The sequence below is a fragment of the Dreissena polymorpha genome, chromosome 10 (genome assembly GCF_020536995.1).
Source record: "Dreissena polymorpha isolate Duluth1 chromosome 10, UMN_Dpol_1.0, whole genome shotgun sequence".
Lineage (NCBI taxonomy): Eukaryota > Metazoa > Mollusca > Bivalvia > Myida > Dreissenidae > Dreissena > Dreissena polymorpha.
In genome coordinates this window covers 26,050,042-26,069,143 of record NC_068364.1, presented here as the reverse complement: position 1 = coordinate 26,069,143, position 19,102 = coordinate 26,050,042, and the positions used below count along the sequence as shown (strand labels likewise).

General features: G+C 35.8%; 1 protein-coding gene across 2 annotated transcripts in view; it reads right to left on the bottom strand.

Moving 5' to 3' along the window:
• The window catches only part of LOC127847373 (transient receptor potential cation channel subfamily M member 7-like), a 156,678-nt gene that overhangs the window by 78,256 nt on the left and 59,320 nt on the right, over window positions 1-19,102 (bottom strand). For both annotated transcript variants that reach the window (XM_052379240.1, XM_052379239.1), the window contains exons 7-8: window positions 5,371-5,491; window positions 4,020-4,159 (exon numbers count right to left, since the gene is read on the bottom strand). In XM_052379240.1, the coding sequence (XP_052235200.1) occupies window positions 4,020-4,159; window positions 5,371-5,491 (261 nt within the window). The remainder of the gene's footprint in view (window positions 1-4,019; window positions 4,160-5,370; window positions 5,492-19,102) is intronic.

The following is a 19,102-nucleotide window of genomic DNA, read 5'->3' as shown; positions in this document are numbered from 1 at the left end:
CTTGGCATTGGTGACCCTGGGCTGACCGTCTGAGTTATTCATTTTGAAAATGATGTTGAGACAATCATCGCCATCACGTTCAAAGAACATTTCTCAGATGCAAAAGGTTGTGTCCAGAGCCAGCTAAAATATGTTATGCTGTTGAACACATGACTGTAAACAAAACCACTCAGTGACTGCAAGTTCCTAGGTATTTCTGGGTTGAATTTGAGCCTATAATCGGTCGGGTCTCATTTTTCTCCTGCACAGGCATATCACTGAAAAGATTACACCATTGCTCTTATGAAGTTGATGTTTTCCTAGTAGTTATATTTAGGTAGGTACATAAGAACTTCAATAAGTTTCAGTCAATTAAAATTATGCATTATAGGAATTGTGTATCAATACTTTTAACCATTTGTATTTATTAACACAACAACAATATGTCTTTTCTTATTTATTTGGCTTCAATAAGCCTTCTCTAAGTTGTTTCTTTAAATTGACAACATTTTCTTCAAGTTATTTAACAAAACAATTATATACTGATGTGAAATACACCAGCACTTGTATAGGAGTTTGAACTGACGTTAGTGTTTCATGGGAAGTGTGATATAATACAGTATGTGTAATCGTTTTTATTTATCCAGACATTAATGACATAACATGTCATTACTAGTATTTAATATGATGCGCACTTTCAATCTGGATTAATAAGTAGGTGTAAATACCACATATGTGCATTCTTCATTCAAATGTTAATACCAAATACATGTATTATCCCTACTTGATATGAAACCGACTATTAACATTACATTCTATTTATTTACATAAAACATTAACAATCACATACATCAATTTACTTCATTTCCGTAAGCCAGTCTAGCAGCATCTGCCAAAGAGTTAGTTGACAGTTGTTGAATGGTCCTACCCGTATGTTTTTCCATTTTCATTGTTTAGTTTAAGTTACTTATCATTGGAACATTCAGTGTTGACAAAAAGTAAATAACCCTTCCTGGACCACCAATGCTGTTGATCATTGCTGAAAATATAATAAATATGCAACAGTTTAATTTAGATATCCACAATACATAATTTATGAGATACACAGGTAACAGTCATTGGCATATCATTTTCAGAATAGCAATTTAAGTATTTGGGACATGATATACTTTTATACTGATTATATGGTAAAAAAGTGTGCACTTTTCCTTCAAGATCTGCTTTACTCCCATTATGCTACATGAAATTGTTATATTTGAAAACAAATATTGCATAATGCATGTACCTTCCTGTCACGGGCTTTATATTGATAGCAAAGCAAGCCGTTCCTTTCTTCAAAAGTTGACGACTCTTCTTTACGTGATGGGTTTTGCTGTACGAAACCCGGTTCGCATGGCTACAGTCAACTTACTGGCATCGCACAAGCATAAATCCCATTTTATCCCCCTTTACTTCTCACCAAAAATATTACATTTTGTAAGTTACACGGGTTCTAAACGTCATTCTTGACAGTGGGCATAATTTTATAGCGTTTGGATTTGGACCATCGAGCGTGCGTATTGTCTTCATTATAATCAACACAGTCATCCAATAGTTGACGTTTATCATTAGCTCCAGTCACATTAATATGAACAACAATAACATTTTTATGTGTTTTTCTCTTTCAAGATAGCATATTGCTTTTTCTTAGACCGACCCAACCTGTCACGTACAATGTTTGCCATTTTTTTGTCATTTTACTTAGCTAGCTATATTGATTATTTCATAGCGTATTTATCAAATATTCGTTGAAAATATACGGAAAACTTTCGGATTGACGGATATGTAGGAAATAAGGGGATGTTGCACAAGTTCATTACAGTGCTAATACCTCAATTGTCGGACATACGGGTTTTGTCTATCATTAATGATACTAAATATATGGACAGTATATTTTACAGAGATATTTTATTAGGTTTCGGCCATGTTTTTGCTTATTTTGAGACACTTCGATTATGGATTTTTTCAACCGGATTTAGGTCATAAAACCTGGCAGATGGATGCCTTAGGGTAATGGACCATACGATTTGTGTAATTTTGTAAATAACCATTTAAACCGGTAGAAAACAAGCATTTGAACTGGTATCGTCCTGTTAAGGAGGCAGTATGTTTAATGTTTTTACTTTTTTATCTGCATCATTTCAGAGAAGAGTTAGCAAAGTTGTGAAGTTGTATTTATTTCTTTGTAGAAAAAAATCAAAATATAGGGATAATACACGTTTTCGAGGGCAGGAGCATCTGCGGGCACTCGAAAAATCCGCAGGAACGGATTTTCAGAGCGCCCGCAGATGATCATGTCTGAGAAAATTTGTATTTTCGCTCTTATTGCATAAACAAATCACACATACCAAATAAATTAAAATAACATTGAAAACAATGTGTCTTTGTCATTTGACATCGGCGAAACAATTCGATTATTTCATATGACTTCATACATTTCAAGGTTGTTTTTTACATATGCCTCTCTCGGTCATCATCAGAAATGTCGAGGCTTTACCTTTGGACAGGCAGTTGTCGATTTCAAATGAGTTTAAACAGTGGATTAATGCAAAGTTGAAATGCAGCCGCGCAAAGTAAAAAAATTATAAATTATTTTGGAATTTACTTGTCGGGACGGATACATATATCGTCAGAATAAGTCATCGTTTTCATAGATGTTTTTTTTATTCGTACAGGTCTATATTATTTTGTTTTAACTAAATTTTCTAAAAATCAATACTGCCAACATATTGTCACTGAAGTATTTCAAGCATACAGCAAGATCGTTGAAGGTACATAAACACTAACATTCATTTACAACATAGCCTTTTGAAAGTGTTGAGTAAATAACCTTAACTTCATTGACGTTGCCAATAAATAAAGCTGTTGTCAAGAGAGTGCAGATGGTATAATTTGAAAAGTGGATTGAAATATTCATTGCCTTCATCCCTGCATGCATGAGGAAACTGGTGCTTGTTCAGTTCCCCATTGGCGTTGATGCTTGGAAAGTCGTCAAAGGCTTCATTGAATGCAATAAAAAAAATGGGAAGTAACTGCGCGTGGACCAGTAAATGGATATGAAAAACACATAACAGGGCTTGAACGGCACGTGAATCGCATTGTTAATACACGATTTCTCCCGTTCAAGCCTTCCTTTTGCGAAGTTTCGTCAGCCCGACAGAGGGCATTATAGATAGAGTTTATGCAATAATAAAACTTTTTTTTATAAAAAATCATATTTTTTTACTCTTAATTGTTTTTTCCATTTTTTCGGACACCTGTTTTGTTTATATGTTCCGTATCTAAATTTTCGGAGTGTCCGAAAACCGAATATGTCATTTCCGGTAATAACATACAAGTGTTTCGATATTGTAATAGCAGTCAAATGTTCCATTAAACGTTTTTCAATTTTATTAAATAACTTATCGGTGAAAACTTAAATACAATTCCATCGGCCAACTTTACATGTGTTTTTTTGAAGATGATATCAAACGCGGCAAAGATAGACTATTCTAACTATTGTTTAACATGTGCGCATCTGTGTTAATTTTGCACATGTATATTTGATGTGAGCGCGTTATAGCTAGGGCAAAATCATTTTTCACCTCTGCGCACGTGTTAAATATTATATTTATTATGTCATGAAAGTGAACATGCGAGAAACGTTATTGACAACGCATTTTCGCTATAGGCATAGCATGCATAACAACATTCTGATTATGATGTGTTATTAAATGGAGGTTACCAACGGACGTGCGCGACATTAATGCGTGTTAATCCAGGTTTGTAGTTATAAATCATAAATAGCGTTACACACGTGTCTGACATTTGCTTGGAACTAGTGTAAAGACCCAGATTCTCGTTATTATTCAAATTCAAGTACTTTACAACATATTGAGTTATCTCAATTCTATCATGTTTACTAGATCGATTGTGTGATGATGTCTGGTTTGTATAAATTTAAATGAATAAAGCGGTGATATTGACAAGAATGCATGAGTCCATTTTAAAATGTATCTTACCATGAAATCTGTGTATGCCTGGCGGATGATCGCGTAGACCTTTTTGACATTGTCTGTCGAAACAGCCTGTACAAGCTCGTCATTCACATCTAAACGCCGGTATTTGTTGAAGATTTTCTTCAAAGGGTCAATGAAATGCTCTACAAAAAGTGCGTATCTCGTAAGACATTACATTCTCAGGTAACAAATGCCATTGAGCAATAACATTGACGGTTAAGTTCACTGAAGTTTACTCTTAATGCATCAACACATACATCTAAGCGTATATGTACAATGAAGAAAATTCTCAATAAAAAAGGCATACATTTGATTCAGAATGTGCCATCGATTCAGCGCGGCAAGTTTTGGTTGTTGTGTTGAATAGTATAGACAGATTTATAAATGCAAACGAATGAAAAATGAAAAACTGTGTTTATTTATCGGCACTAAAAATAGCAATATGTTGTTAAAATATTACTTAAATACCATACCCTATATGTTTACGCGAACGCTGCCTTCGGCTTTAATAAGCCACCAACGTGACATTTTTAATTTTCCCGATAAACCCACTAGTTATTAAATTTAATGAATTTAAAACGTCGTTATTCGTGACCGTACTATTTATCTGTAACAAGTTGTAGAACGACGCCAAATGTGTATACGTTTATAACAAAAACACATTAGTCATAAGTGTATAAAAAAACACATTATTTATCGAAACTCTTGGCTGCTTGCGTGTGCAAGCGCAACATACCCGTTGTTTTAGTTTAATATTGATTTATATATATATTAAAGCACCCCTTAAACTGCAATAAAGTCGGTAAGAAAAGTATTTGTTAATTCTATCAACATAAGTTTAAGTTCTGATCCTCGTATTTATAACATATAGACATTTACGACTTGTTAACATTTTAAAGACGTTTAGCTATGGCCAAACACGGCATCCTATCATGAGCAGTACGTTATAATCGAATTGTGAATCTCTGCATGCAATATCAAAGCTGTTTGCGTCTAGTATTATTTTTTAAACTAAGTATTTGATTATATAGACGACAGTTGTAAAAGTTAACATATTTGAAAGATACTAGTCAATCTTAATAAAAACACTTCCGCTTATGAATTAACAATCGTTCATGTTTAGTAAAATGCGTTACGATAGTGTGTACTAATCTAATGTTATATTGCAGTACATGCAGACGTTTAAAAATAATGGAGCGAGAATTGGAAATGAATAATAATATTGACAGTTGAAAGACAAACACTCATAACCTTGATTTGTGATGAAGAACACTGATATGAAGTGCTATCCAACCCTCGTTCTGTTAAAATTATAATTGTACATAAATAAAGTTCGAAAATAGGTTGTTATTACTTCCCGTCATCAACGTGACAGCGTCCGGCTTGTACCAAAACGAATAGTGTTCACCGCTCACTTGGATCAACAGGTCATTATCTTTGGTCACCTGCACTATGATACCAATTTTACCAATGGTCTGCAAAAGAACATCGCAGTATGAGTACAGTTGACCTAACGTCTAAGTTGTTTAGACATTTTAACGATAGTTTAAGCCATTTTAAATAACCGTTTGCGTTACTGTATACCTATATCATCGGGAAGGGAAATTAAAGAATTTGTTTTTTTTATTCACTCATGTTTTATAACACGTACATTCATCTTCATAATACTGGACTTATACGGAGATCGTAAATTGCTATATTGTACATGAACTGACATGTCCATTAAAAAAATCACAAGATTATAAACGCAGATATTGGTAAATTGCGATAATAATTTTAGAAAATCAGTAATCAAACAGATGTGAATTTCTTAAGATCGATCATCTTGCTAGACAAACAAGCACAGCTTTACACTGAACTTGATTATTTCATTAACTAGTCGAATAAATGTGCAACAACATGCAATTTGATATGGTATAACATTTTGCTCAAACATGAAATCATCTTTATATGATGGAAACCGAAAGTTCTAAAAAGTTTCAAAGTCCCCGAAATAATGGTTTACCTTTATATGCGATTTTTATAATTCGTAGTAGGGCAAAACAGACACGTTGTCTTTTTTCATTAAAACACATAAATTTAACAAAGAACAATAACTCTGATATTCTTTTAAAAAAGGAATTGTGTACTCTGCTACTCTCCTCGTAGTTCATTATCAAAATATGATATTTTGTGAGATTCCCTTCAGTAAAATATAACGTAATACTCCAAATGAAACAATTAGAAAAACAAAAATTCATTATCACTTTGTCATGCATACTGTTATGTGAGTTTTCTATCAAAGTATGATGTTTTATAACAATTGTTTATATATGAATATAGTTATGAGTATCACAGGAACATTTACATAGGGTAAAAACTACACATATATACTGTCTCTTAAAGCTGTCAATTTTTATAAGAAGATTAATTTTAATTCATTTAATTCTTCATTTATATACTGTGCAATAGTTATATTGTGTTGTATTTTAACACGTACGTAAATCTTCATAATACTGATCTTAAACGGAGATAGTATATTGCTAAAATGTACTAACATATGTCCAGTAAAACAATTCGCAAGATTAGAAAAGAAAAACATATTTGTATTTCGAGTTAATAATTTTAGCACATCAGTACTTAAACAGATGTTTCATTCGTAAGATTGACCATCTTGCACGGCATACAAGCACAGCTTGACGCCGAACTTGATTATATTCATTAATAAGTCGAAGACATGTGCAACAACATGATATTATATATGGTGTTAGTTTTTTGTTGGAACATCCAATCATCTTTATATGATGAAAACCGAAAGTTCTAAAAATGTTTCAAAGTCCATGAAGTGTTGGTTTACCCACAAATGCTATTTGTTATTATTAACAGTTGGGCAAAACAGACACGTTGTCTTTTTTCAATGAAAATTTAGCAAAGAACATTAATTATGCTATTTTTAAAACAATAATATTGGTGTACTCTGCTTTTCCCCTCATTGTTCCTCATCAAAATATGAACTTTTGTTAGATTCATTCCAGACAACGATAACTTAATGCTCGAAAGGAATTAATAACACAAACACCAACTCTTTATCACTTTGTCATGCATATTGTTATCTAATTGTTCTCTAAATGTCCACATACAAATGAGGAAGGAGAATTTACAAAAAGTCCAAAACTCCATAAATATACATAAACACATTCTGCTTATTGGACTTGCCCTAAAAGCGGTCTATTTCCATGAACTTGTTAATTGAATGCATTTAATTATGTTTGACGTACAATGCACTAGAGGGAGAGAGAGTGGGAGGGAGGGTGTTCAGCATAGAGTACATTGTCGTTTGGCAGAATCTCCCTCGGGAGGACGGGCACAATTGGTTCTCACCTGCTACTCAACTCTCACTTCTGGTTCCAGGACCTGAACCCATGCACACCCTGGTAACCGTTTCTGCTGGTGGGCGAAACGAAGTGAGGATGCTGGCATGTTTCGTACGATCAGCTACAAGTTCTTGGAGAGGTAACGAGTTCCGCAAAAATTTACTCAAGCCATCTGAACAGAAATGGCAACACAAGGACACATTTTAGGAGCATGTGACGTGAGAAAACTACATGCGTGCGGAAAGATCCACGAACTGACTCAAGAGCTGAAGCGCTACCGCAGTTACATCAAAGGACTAGCGTAGCGAGTTAAGGTGGCTAGGCTTCGGAGAAACATCAACTGGCAAAGGGCTCAAAATATTGTTCAGCGGGGAGCATTCCAAACATCGCAAAGTCTTGTTTTAATTGCTATGAAAGGAGATAATCAACAGCTTCATTAGTTGCAACAGAGTCTCCAGCAGGCTCATCGCGGTCCGTTTCTCAGCGAGACCTCACAACATCACCATCGTCCAGGTCTACGCATAAAAATCAGACAATGAAAACGAGGGGATATAACACTTTTTTAAAGAGTCAGAGCGAATCATAGCTAATGTCCAAAGGAAAGACATCATCATCGTCCTCGGTGATTAGAATACACGGTTGGACCATATGCCTACCATGACTGGTAAGGGACAGTAGGTAAATTTGTCATCGGAGAGACCATCAAATAAAGAATGATACTTCTTGAGTTCACTAAAACTCGCCAACTCACCCAGTCCAACACGCTGCACTCAAACAAACTGTCCAGAACAGCAACCTGGTATGCTCCAAACGAGCAAGTACACGACAAGATCAATTTTATATGGTTATAGTTCAGCATAAACAAGGCAATAATAAGAACGTTTCCTGACGCAGACATCGGTAGCAACTATGACTTAGTGTTCGCCACCGTCAAGCTGAAGTTAAAGAACAACCGCATCACCAAGAACACACAGAGAGAAAGAGAAAGAGAGAGAGAGAGAGAGAGAGAGAGAGAGAGAGAGAGAGAGAGAGAGAGAGAGAGAGAGAGAGAGAGAGAGAGAGAAAATAAAGGGCAAGGCAAGGTCGACGACCGAGATCATGGACAACTGCGACATAAAGAGAGCTGATGCATTATAAGTACACCAGCCTGGACTCTAGGACAGAATAGCAGAAAATGAACAAGGAGTAAAGGATGAAGACTCAAGAGGAGTGGATTGAGGGGCGAAACATCAACATTAAAAAGAAATAACCACGTGCAGCAGTAAAATGTCCTTCAGCACCCTAAAGATCCTAATGAAGACCAGTCATGCCAAGGCCAGGGTTTTGCAAAAACCGCTTGAAAACCACGGAATAATGCGGCGACCTATATTACTACCCGCTTCAACCAGATAGCAGTCCCCTTCAAAACGATACCAGACCAGATGCGGATGACGACATTCAGTCCATAATAAAAGCAGAGGTTGAGAAGGCAATGCGCAGTCTGAAGGTAGAAAAATCTTCAGGAGTGAACAAAGTCTCTTCCGTGCTGATTAAACACGGTGGAGAGGCAACGACTTTGATAATGACGGCATTATTGTAGAAAATCTGGCAAGAAAAGATGTGTGCCAAGTAGTGGATTCAGTTTATGGTCATCCCCCTCGCATAAATTGCAACCTCAAGCTGCACGAGAAGTACCGTTATATCAGCAGCATCAGCCATCCTAGTATAGCCATGCTGTCCATCATCCTCAACCGACTGACAAATAAGACTGAGGGACTGTTGGCTGAAAAGCAGTACGTATTTGGAGCCAGGTGGAGCACAGTGAGGCAAATCATAAATTGTAGAGTCATCATTGAGAAATACATGAAACACAAACTACAGCTATTCAAAAACGAAAGGCTGGCGTAAGTCTTCCAAGAACTATACAGAAACGCCAGCAGCGCTGTTCTTCACAAGATAGATGGATGACATCTTTAATGGGCTGCCGTCAGTCCCTTTTCCTGTTAAACATTTTCGTTGAGAAGATAATTCAGGGAATCATTCAAGACCACCACACCTCCATCTCCATAATTGGCAGACCAATCTCAAACTTATGATTCGCTCATGGGTGGCAACAACAGTAAACTTAAAGATCTCGCAAATAGACTTTATGAAATAGGATAAGCCTACAAGATAGAGGTCAGCACGGGAAAGTCGAAGACTTCAGCAGCAAGAACAACACAAGTGCAGACATCACCATGAACTGCAAGAAGCTGGAAGAATTGACTAGCTTCAACGTTTTGGGAGAAACATTGTCCAAGGATGGTACCATTAACGCTTAGGTCCGAATAAGAATTGCCATGGTGATTGCAGCAATGGCCAGACTGTTCGGACTGTGGACAAGCGGTTACTTGAACTTTCCCACCAAGCACAGGCCCTACAAGTCCCTCGTAATTTTCATCTACTGTCTTGGTTTGGACACGTCAAAAGGAATGGCTCTATGTGCAAGACGGTGCTTAATGGCACACTAGAGGGAGGTTGTCTTCATAAGAAAGGCTGGAAAGACAATGTAAAACAGAGGCAATGCAATTATATGAATTAGCTACTCCCAACAGCCCACAACCGACCTGACTGAAGTTTTGAAGTTGACTGAAGTTTTGAAGTTGATTGAAGTTTTTATGTAAAGGACTCCTTTACACAACCCCTGCATAAACAAACTCTCAATTTTTCATGCATACACACTTTACAGAGATAAATAACTTTTATTTATGGAGCGAAATGAGGTTCAAAATTGTATGATAAAATGCATTGGATATTGTAATTTCCATTTTTGTAAATTTTTATAGTTGAATCTAGTTCAATATTGGTATTTGCGATTATAAATACTTGTAATTAAATGTGTTTGTTTATTTAATCGCGATTCTGTTAATCTTATTACGTTTATTTTCAAAGAAATCTCTTTCTTCTTAATGTCAATCGCGTTCAGCTCCCAATTCTTGAATGCATATTCAACACGGTAATCGGAAATAGCGTATTAATCCAACGTTGACATATTAGCTCTGACATAAATTGGTTCAATGATTTGATGCTTTTTTGTGTTCAATTTCTATATGGTGTATGTTGTGAGATATCATGATTGAATTTGATTAGAATGTTCGTAATTTTTGCGCATGTGATTATGTGTGCTGGTTTATGTTTTACATAATGAATTCGAGAATAGGAACTCTTATGTCATGCGAGTAATAGTTACTGCAGCCATATGCAATTATTCTTTTGAAATCGTAGGCCGTTCACCACTTAACGAAACAATACAACTGTTTGACTATTCTTCGACCTGTAAGGGGAGCAACAATAGCAGTCATTTAATTTCTTTCAATTAATAAGCAAATAATACTGTAGGGATTAAAATAATAATTTTCGGGATAAAACAACTTATTTAAATCAACCACGGTGTCGACACGATGATGTTTCGTTTTTAACAGCACCATGACACAACAAATGGTTGTCTAAGGGAGGAGTAGCTTATTTATGTTCTTGCGACAACACTCAGGGGCTAACTATAACCTACTTAATTGCAATTCGCTTGTAAGTAAGACACATTTAACCGATGAGCATTAGTAGGTCATCTTGTCCCAGATCTAGGACGTTGTCTTAACTGGCATGAACACGGTTACTCAACTTAAGTTTTTGGGACAATGGGAACATAGTAAAATCATGGGGCAATCGATATCAATCTGTTTTACAATTATCTACACGGTGGAACAAGTAGCATGTGCATGTTTCGATACATGTCGTTCCCAAGACTAGTTAACTCATTTAAAGAGTCACAGGCTTAAAAGAGGCCAGAGACGTCACGCATCTTGAGTGGAATGGTATTTGCCAAAAAAAGCATGAGCATATGCTAATATCAAATCAACTTAAAAGTATGCATCGCTCTCTTAGTCTCTATCTGCCTATTGTAAGTGAAAAAAGGAAAAGAAAAATACTTAGTCGGATTTAGAGGTATACTAATTAAACTCTTACACTGTTTACGTGTTAATATACGACATGTGATCGATTTAATTAGAACAAGAGTTATGTTGTAAGTTTCGGGATAATTTCAAATTTGGCAATACGCGGAAGCGTATTAAGCATTTGACCTAACTTGGTTTGTAACAAAAAGTAAATAATAACAAACGCAACTAAACACACCATTTTAAGTTAATCGGTACAAAAGTAAAAAAAAAGTAAATGTTCATAGGGCATTGATGTCCCCACATTCCACTATTCTTTGAAAACTCCACTTTTGTATAAAAAATGCTTTACGGTAAAATTTGACCTTTCACCTTAATGTGTGACCGTGACTTTTTAGGAAGGAGACGGTTTATACATGTGACACGTGTAACATGTAACATGTGCGATGGTTTAAATTGTTGCCAAGCTATTTCAAAATCCATCATTAAAAGGGCAAAGTAATAGCAAATACATGAATTTTAATGGTCAAATTGATAGTTGACATCTGAGTATGACTTCGACTTATGTGGGAAGGAGACATACGTTACATGCGACTTGTCGTCTTACGATGAATGACATTTTCGCCAAGATATTCAAAACCCATCAATAAATGGCAAGTTCATAGCGAAGACAGAAAGTTTTGCACGAGCACAGACATAGTGACTGATATATGGTTCCTTCTTCAAAGAGGGCCAAAACATTTATGTGGGCTCGAATATTTACGCTTCGTGTGTGTGCAAAACAATAAAAAGGTTATTAATAATTAGCGGTACTGCATACAAGAAATAAACTAAGAAAAAAATCCGCAACTGTTATTTTAAGGAAAATGTATAAGTAAGTCGAAGGCTAGTGAAGTCGTTAAAAATCAATGATCCGGAACGACACTCGATCCTCATCTGTAAGCCATGTAGTTAGAGTCATGCCTAGTGGACTCTCCCATCCTTCTAAATTGGATCAATTTATTTCCAAAATTAGGGATTTCTAGTATACTTTTTTCTATATTTAGAATATTTCTTACATAAATTCTTTTAAGTAAACAGCGCAGACCCTGATGAGACGCGTTTCAAATAACAATTCCGAAAAAGTGTTATTTTAAAGAAAATTGCAAAGTCCAATGCCGGTGATTTCGTCAAAAATCAATAGACCGGACCAAAACTCGAATTTGATCTGTAACTTTGGTAGGCTAACATACTTTAAGTCAGGTCAATATCTGCAGATGTATAGGAACGAGTCCGGAAAACTGTTATTCTAGAGAAAATGTCTAAGTAAAAGGCTTGTAACTGCGCCATAAATCAATGGAACAGAACGAAACTCAAACTTGTAAGTCATTCAGGTAGACTCAAACACCAAAAATATGGTAAATATCTTAACGCAGTTAAAAAAGAAATTCGAGACACGGAAAGACGGACAGACGGATAGACAGCGGAAATGTGATTGTTATATGCTATCCCAACGGGGGCATTAAATAGGTTAAGTATAGTATTTAAAGATAGATGCAAAAATGGGAACTAAGTTAGTAAAACTGAAATCACATTTTGAACATAGTGCCGTTATGTATTCACTGTGCTCAGACTTTGTTTATGAAGACGTCTTTTATTATACGATAATTCATTTGGATAGCTCAATACTTGCTTGCTATACAAACACACCGGACCTAATATTTTTCAAATGATCCTGATCAGATAACGTTGAAGAGTTTCGATTCTGAACTTTGTAATGTTTTCATACTAATAGTCCAGACCTTATGTATGTGTCAGTAATACGGTGAACAAATTATTGCTTAAAACGTTTAAAAATAACGAGAAAATCGTAAGTCTGATGTATCGAAATTGACTGAAAAACTAGTTTAACACTGTGCATGTGTCAATTGTTAATCTAGATTGTTCAAACAATTGTATTGATATAAATTTAAGCCCCAGTCCCATAAAAGCACGGATTGCATGGCAATCAGGGATGATACATACACCTTTTAAGATTTTTGAGCGTCGACGGTTTTCCAAAGATCATCCCCCGTTGACAACACGGAATCCGCAAGGACAAACATGGCATCAACACGCTATCAACACGGTGTTCACACGGACCGTCCCGGCAGAGCAACGCTCGTACAAAAACGTATAAAAGCAGATTGATTTTCGGTGATTTTATCATTTTGCAATCGGTTCTCGAAGGTGAAATATCCAACGCTCTTGTGTGCAGATTGACAAGAGCAAGTTTTATTTTTGATAAAGCACTTTCTTGCATAGCATTTTCAGTTGATAATCATAACACATAACATAATCTTGCACATATTATTAACAAATGATACTCTTTTCTTAATTTCCCTAAAAAGTCCACATAATAGTGGTCATATTTATAACTCAACTACATGACATTTCATGTCAATAGAATATTTCGTTAATTTACAATGTTCGTATCATGTCGTCCTGAGTTGAAGTGGCCCGAAGCTTTTCGCATTTGTTGTTTGCTGCCTTTGTGGTTGAGTTCGTAGGAAGCTCCAACACCCGATCTATTAGCGGGTTGTCGTTTCGCAATTGTCCTGGTATGATATTGCGATAGTTGTCCTCCTGGTCAGCTACACTTACACGCAAATTTCCATAGCGCTGTCTCAGACTTTGTAGGCAGTTACCACAATGGACGTCATCGTCTCAGGAGGCTGAACAAGTAAAGTGTCTAGACATCAAAAGCAAAGCGCAAGAATCCCGAACGCGTTTTTCACAATACGTGGCCGTTGAACAGTCGGTAGTTAAAGCCCTTCTCGGAATGTGACATGTTTTTCGTAAAGAAAAGTTTCATGAGCCAGTTCTTCAAAGCGAATACGTTATCGTACGGCATTGATTTTCGTCGTTAGGTTATGGTTCAGGATAAGCTATGCACTCCCTTGTTGAATTTTCCTTAGTGCACTGTTATTGAATAGTTTAGTATCACTACCTTATATATTGCTCCATGTTTCGCTAAAATGAACTTGTAAACGGCTTTGGCCAAGGTCATGAGGATCATTGAACGGTAACCCTTGCAGTTGTAGAACATTGAACCACACCGCTGAGGATACTGTATGACAATTTGCTTCCCGTCAAAGGCACAAACACATCTGTGCATCTGTCATCGTCAACGAACTGCTTGGCGATGCCCTTCCACTCATCTGGATTTTCAGGACAGGGAATTACTTCCTTAGCAATTTATATTGGTATCGCATCGCACACCTTATGGATGATCTTGGAGAGAGCGTTGTGTGCGACCCGTACCCTAATGCTAGGTACCGCAATTTTATTGCCAACTTAATGCTAACTGTCAGAGGCTTTCTGCAGTTTGACTTCTTCGGCTTGATTCTGTTCCCAACGTGTGTTATCTCTTCGTATAGTTGAAGCGCAGGAAAATATAGAAGCATTGGCGTCTTCTTTCTTCAAGTCGCCCATCAGCCGTGTATAGATTCAGGTTTTTTGTTCTGGCAAGTCTGACGCAAACGGCTTTCACTTTCAGCTTTGTTGATACAATCTTTATTTGACTTCTCTATTTCTCTCTCGTAGGTTTGCATAAGCAAGTAAAATACTTTTTTCAGCATAATCTTTTTGCAGTAGAAGCTGGCATCTCATCAGCATCAGTTTGTTCTCGGGAGTCATCTCATCGCTCAATTCGCATCGTTCGGTAACAGAGATACACAGTGAATCGATTTTCATATTGCCTGTTGTTATATGACCATCCGTAATAATCATTGATATTCTGTTTTCCTCCGCGATACTCCTTTTTTCAACGTGTTATACCATGAAAGTCCTTGTAAGCATCCTTTCGATCCGACATCATCCGTTTTATTCGGAGTTCTGTATTGATAGTCTGCGTATCCACCGTGTTTCCACCGTATTTGTTCGTGTGTGCACCGTCTTCCTCATTAGCAGCTCCGTGCTGATCCGTGATGGTCGCGATACTGATGTGTTCCGTGTTATGGACGCAAAGAGTCTGAATTCAACCGTTCAAATGCTGTCATGGCCCTTTATTATCCGGGGTCTGAACTTTGCTCGCGAACTGTCAAGCACGCACACGGACAATCAATACATAAGTAAAACTGTCGCCGGACCCAATAAGGATGTCGGCTATACGGCAGCTACACGGCCTATCCCGGATTCTTCAATCATCCCGGACCGTCACGGATCTACACGGCAGTTTTTAACTTCCCAAAACTGCTGTGTTGGCCTCCCAGAGGCCACATGACATTTCAGGGCATTCCAAGACCACAAGGATCGACACGGGGCTACACGGCGGCTACACGGCTCACATGCCGGATCGTGTCGGATATGATCCGTGATTATCCGGCCTCTGTATGGGACTGGGGCTTTACCTTCATAATAACTTGTACAATTTTATTTATGATATCGAATTCACTCGGAAAAGTTAATGATAATATCATTTTTAGGACTAACCAGCTTGACCCTTAAGGTCCAATTTTGCTTGTTTGATTAATCGGTGTAGTCCGGAGGGAGCGGGTTCAGTTAATTCATATTTTAATGCATTTGATTTCTTCTTATTAATAATTAACAAGAAGCATATTTACGTTTGATGACAAGGGTATGTTTAATATCAACAACAATTAAGTCAAACTCGACTATCATTAGGGTAATAACAATCGATTGCATGAGCTTTTTGGAAAATGTATCTCATGATAATGATTCCGGTTTTTGTATTAATAGGCTGTAAAGGATATCACGTGCGAAAAATGAGTTAAATATATATTAGTAATAACAGTGCAAAAAGTTAGATAACATAGACGTTTTTATAAATTCTCTTGCACATTAAAGCAATTTCAGAAGGTTAATAAATATCCTATCCGTTTCAACGAAATAATACGTGTATGTGTCATTAAAGAGCTATTTTCTTCACGACTGTAACGAATTTACGGTAAATCGGATCGATTTTCTTTGTACACATATATGAAGTTTGATAACATGAAAATAAAAAAAGGAAACGAAAGATGAACTAAGGAAGTTAAAAATTTTACTCTAACAAAAGAGCATTATTTTTAGGTGCCGATTCTGCACCAATCGCTGAATTTAAGTAGCGTTATTACGTGATATGTTTACTTCGTGTTATTCTAGATCTAGCACTATTATATTGTTATAAGAACAAATTCCTTGGTGTAGGAGTGATAGCTTTTGTTTCCAGAGTTTCCGGGTTCTAACACCAGGGAAGGTCCATTTGTTTTAATTTAACCGGTTCCTTGTTATAATACTAACAAAATAATTACTTTAACAAATGTTAAAGGTTTAAAAAGTTCATTTTTTCCATGATACTGTTCAAAATATATGCGTCATGCGCCATCAACACGAAGGTTAATTCGTATATTAGTATAGAAGTATTCATACTTAAACAAACGATGTTAACAAAAATAATGACGTACGGTTTTACTTCACTTAGTACAGATCGAAATAATTTATTGTAATGTCACCGTTTACTAAAACTAATACATGATTAAAAATGTATGCATTTACTCGTTACATGTAGATTGAAATGCAATTAATGATAACACATAACACTGTGGTTCGGAGTATCAATTGTGTTCAGTTTGGCTTTTCTATTTGATGTTTATTTATTAACGTAATACTTAATGAACTTAAATGTCGTAATGTTGAGTTAAGACAAGTGTAGACCTTTTATATATTACAATTGGAAAACATGAACACAGAGCCATGATCTGCTATATTTTGTAACAGCCTTCAAACATTCATTTACTAACGATCGCCTAAAGCTAAATACTCTTCAGATGTGTACGAACGTTCTTGGACTGTAATCATAAATTACACGAGAGCAAAAGCCCTGACAACGCTCACATGAGCCCCAAAGCATATCAACGTTTCTAAGCAGGTTTCATAACAGATGCACATGTTCCAGGAAATCTGCCAATCTAACAGCGAATTTTTTTAAAGAACTGTACTAATATTTTAACGCAGCCGATAAAAGTATTAAAAAAAAAACACAGTTCTATGCCGCTATAAGTAAAATTTTGTGTAAGTTAAAGAAGAAATGTATATATTTATTTTAAGGTAGTCTACATGTACATTAACTTTGAAAATAGAGGAGGTAAATTAACATTACGAAGTCCACTATGATCTCCAAAACTAGGGGAAGTAGGTCGGTAATACTGTTGTTGTGTTAGCTTTGTAAGATTTCCCAATTAAATAATTAAATCAGATGACAAGCAGAAATCTTCACAATCTCTAATATACATTAGTTTTATATATATGGGCTGCAATTCAATCTAGGAAATTAGATCGATTGTAGAAGAATTTAAGAGTTAAATTTAGTTAACATGTGCGGATTAAAAAAATATCAAAAAGTCAACATGGACTACAGAAAGTGTTCGAATATATATAGGTGGAAACAATTTACGACTTATTGTATAATCACTAACTGTTAGCAAGGAAGAAATTATTGCACCAATTATGCACACATAATTGATTTCTCCGCATGTTATTATTACGCTACGCGATTTTATTTAACCTATTTTTGACCACACCGTAGACTTTCTTGCATAATGCTTGAATTTTAAACTTAAAGAAACACAGTTCGTGTCAACACTAATTGTTTGCATACATATATATATATATAGAATACACTGTTATATTTTTTTTTCACGGAAAATTATACATAAATTCGTTGCAGAATCGAAGTAATTTACAGATTAATGTTGGCTATCGCTGTAAAAACGAACGGTTATTCGTTCTGTTTGTTGTTTGATTCTTACGATTCGGAACTCAGAATCTTCAGTTTTAACCGCAATATTCCACACTCGAAAAAAAATCTTACCACGACCCGGCACAAGTTCTCAATACACGAAAAGAAAAACTAAGTGTTGGTACTTATGCAACAAACCATGGGCGGCGCTGAACGTTATGAAAGTAGTTCCGGAAATTCCAATAAATAATGCCGTAAAATACAACAGCTCAAACGCACAATCTAGCAAACGTCTGATAAACAAGTAGTGTAGGTTTCATAAAACAGCAAATAAAAATAACATTATTTGAACAATTGTTATATCTAAGCATACATACATATTTATTTTTTGTTAATTCGGCAATTGAACAAAATATATATTACTTTTAACATAATAACGTTACTATGTTTAACAATTGATATGAAGTAACTTGGATTATTCGCTAGATGTTTTTGTATAAAGCCGATGTAATTGTGAATTGTTTAGTTGTGCTGTCGTCGTGGAAATTAAGTCCCGAAAAGAAATCGATTTCGCGGGTCAAAAATTACCCGCAAATCCGGGACAACGCTTTTGTTCAAAGATACCGGGGCATATCGCTAATTAACATAAGGAAAGATAAGGGTTTATTTGTTCTAAATGTGTAGATAGATCAAAACAAAATGTCTTTTAAATCATGTTTAGCAATTGTTTTTCATTCCAAATTAAGAAAATATAAAAATACACGCACAAAACGAATATAGGTCGAGGCATGGTTTTCATAAAATGGATACAAATTAATGTTGACAACTAATTGGCGAATTTCTAAAGCAAAACTTATCTGTAAAATCTATATCGGGGTCAAACTTGAAATGGCAATTAAAGAAAACATAGTGTGTGCCTTGCCTTCACTTTAAAGTAAGATAAGCTTTACTTTAGGTTCATAACTTGTAGCTTTGTGTGTGTTATTGTACCAAGTAAATGATGTTAACAGAATGACCTTAGTTCCTTCAAATATTAAAACTTATGTTCAACAACATGGTGTATATGCCATAAATAGTAGCATGCTTCAGTACTTAAGTCATTATTTGATTAATTATAACACG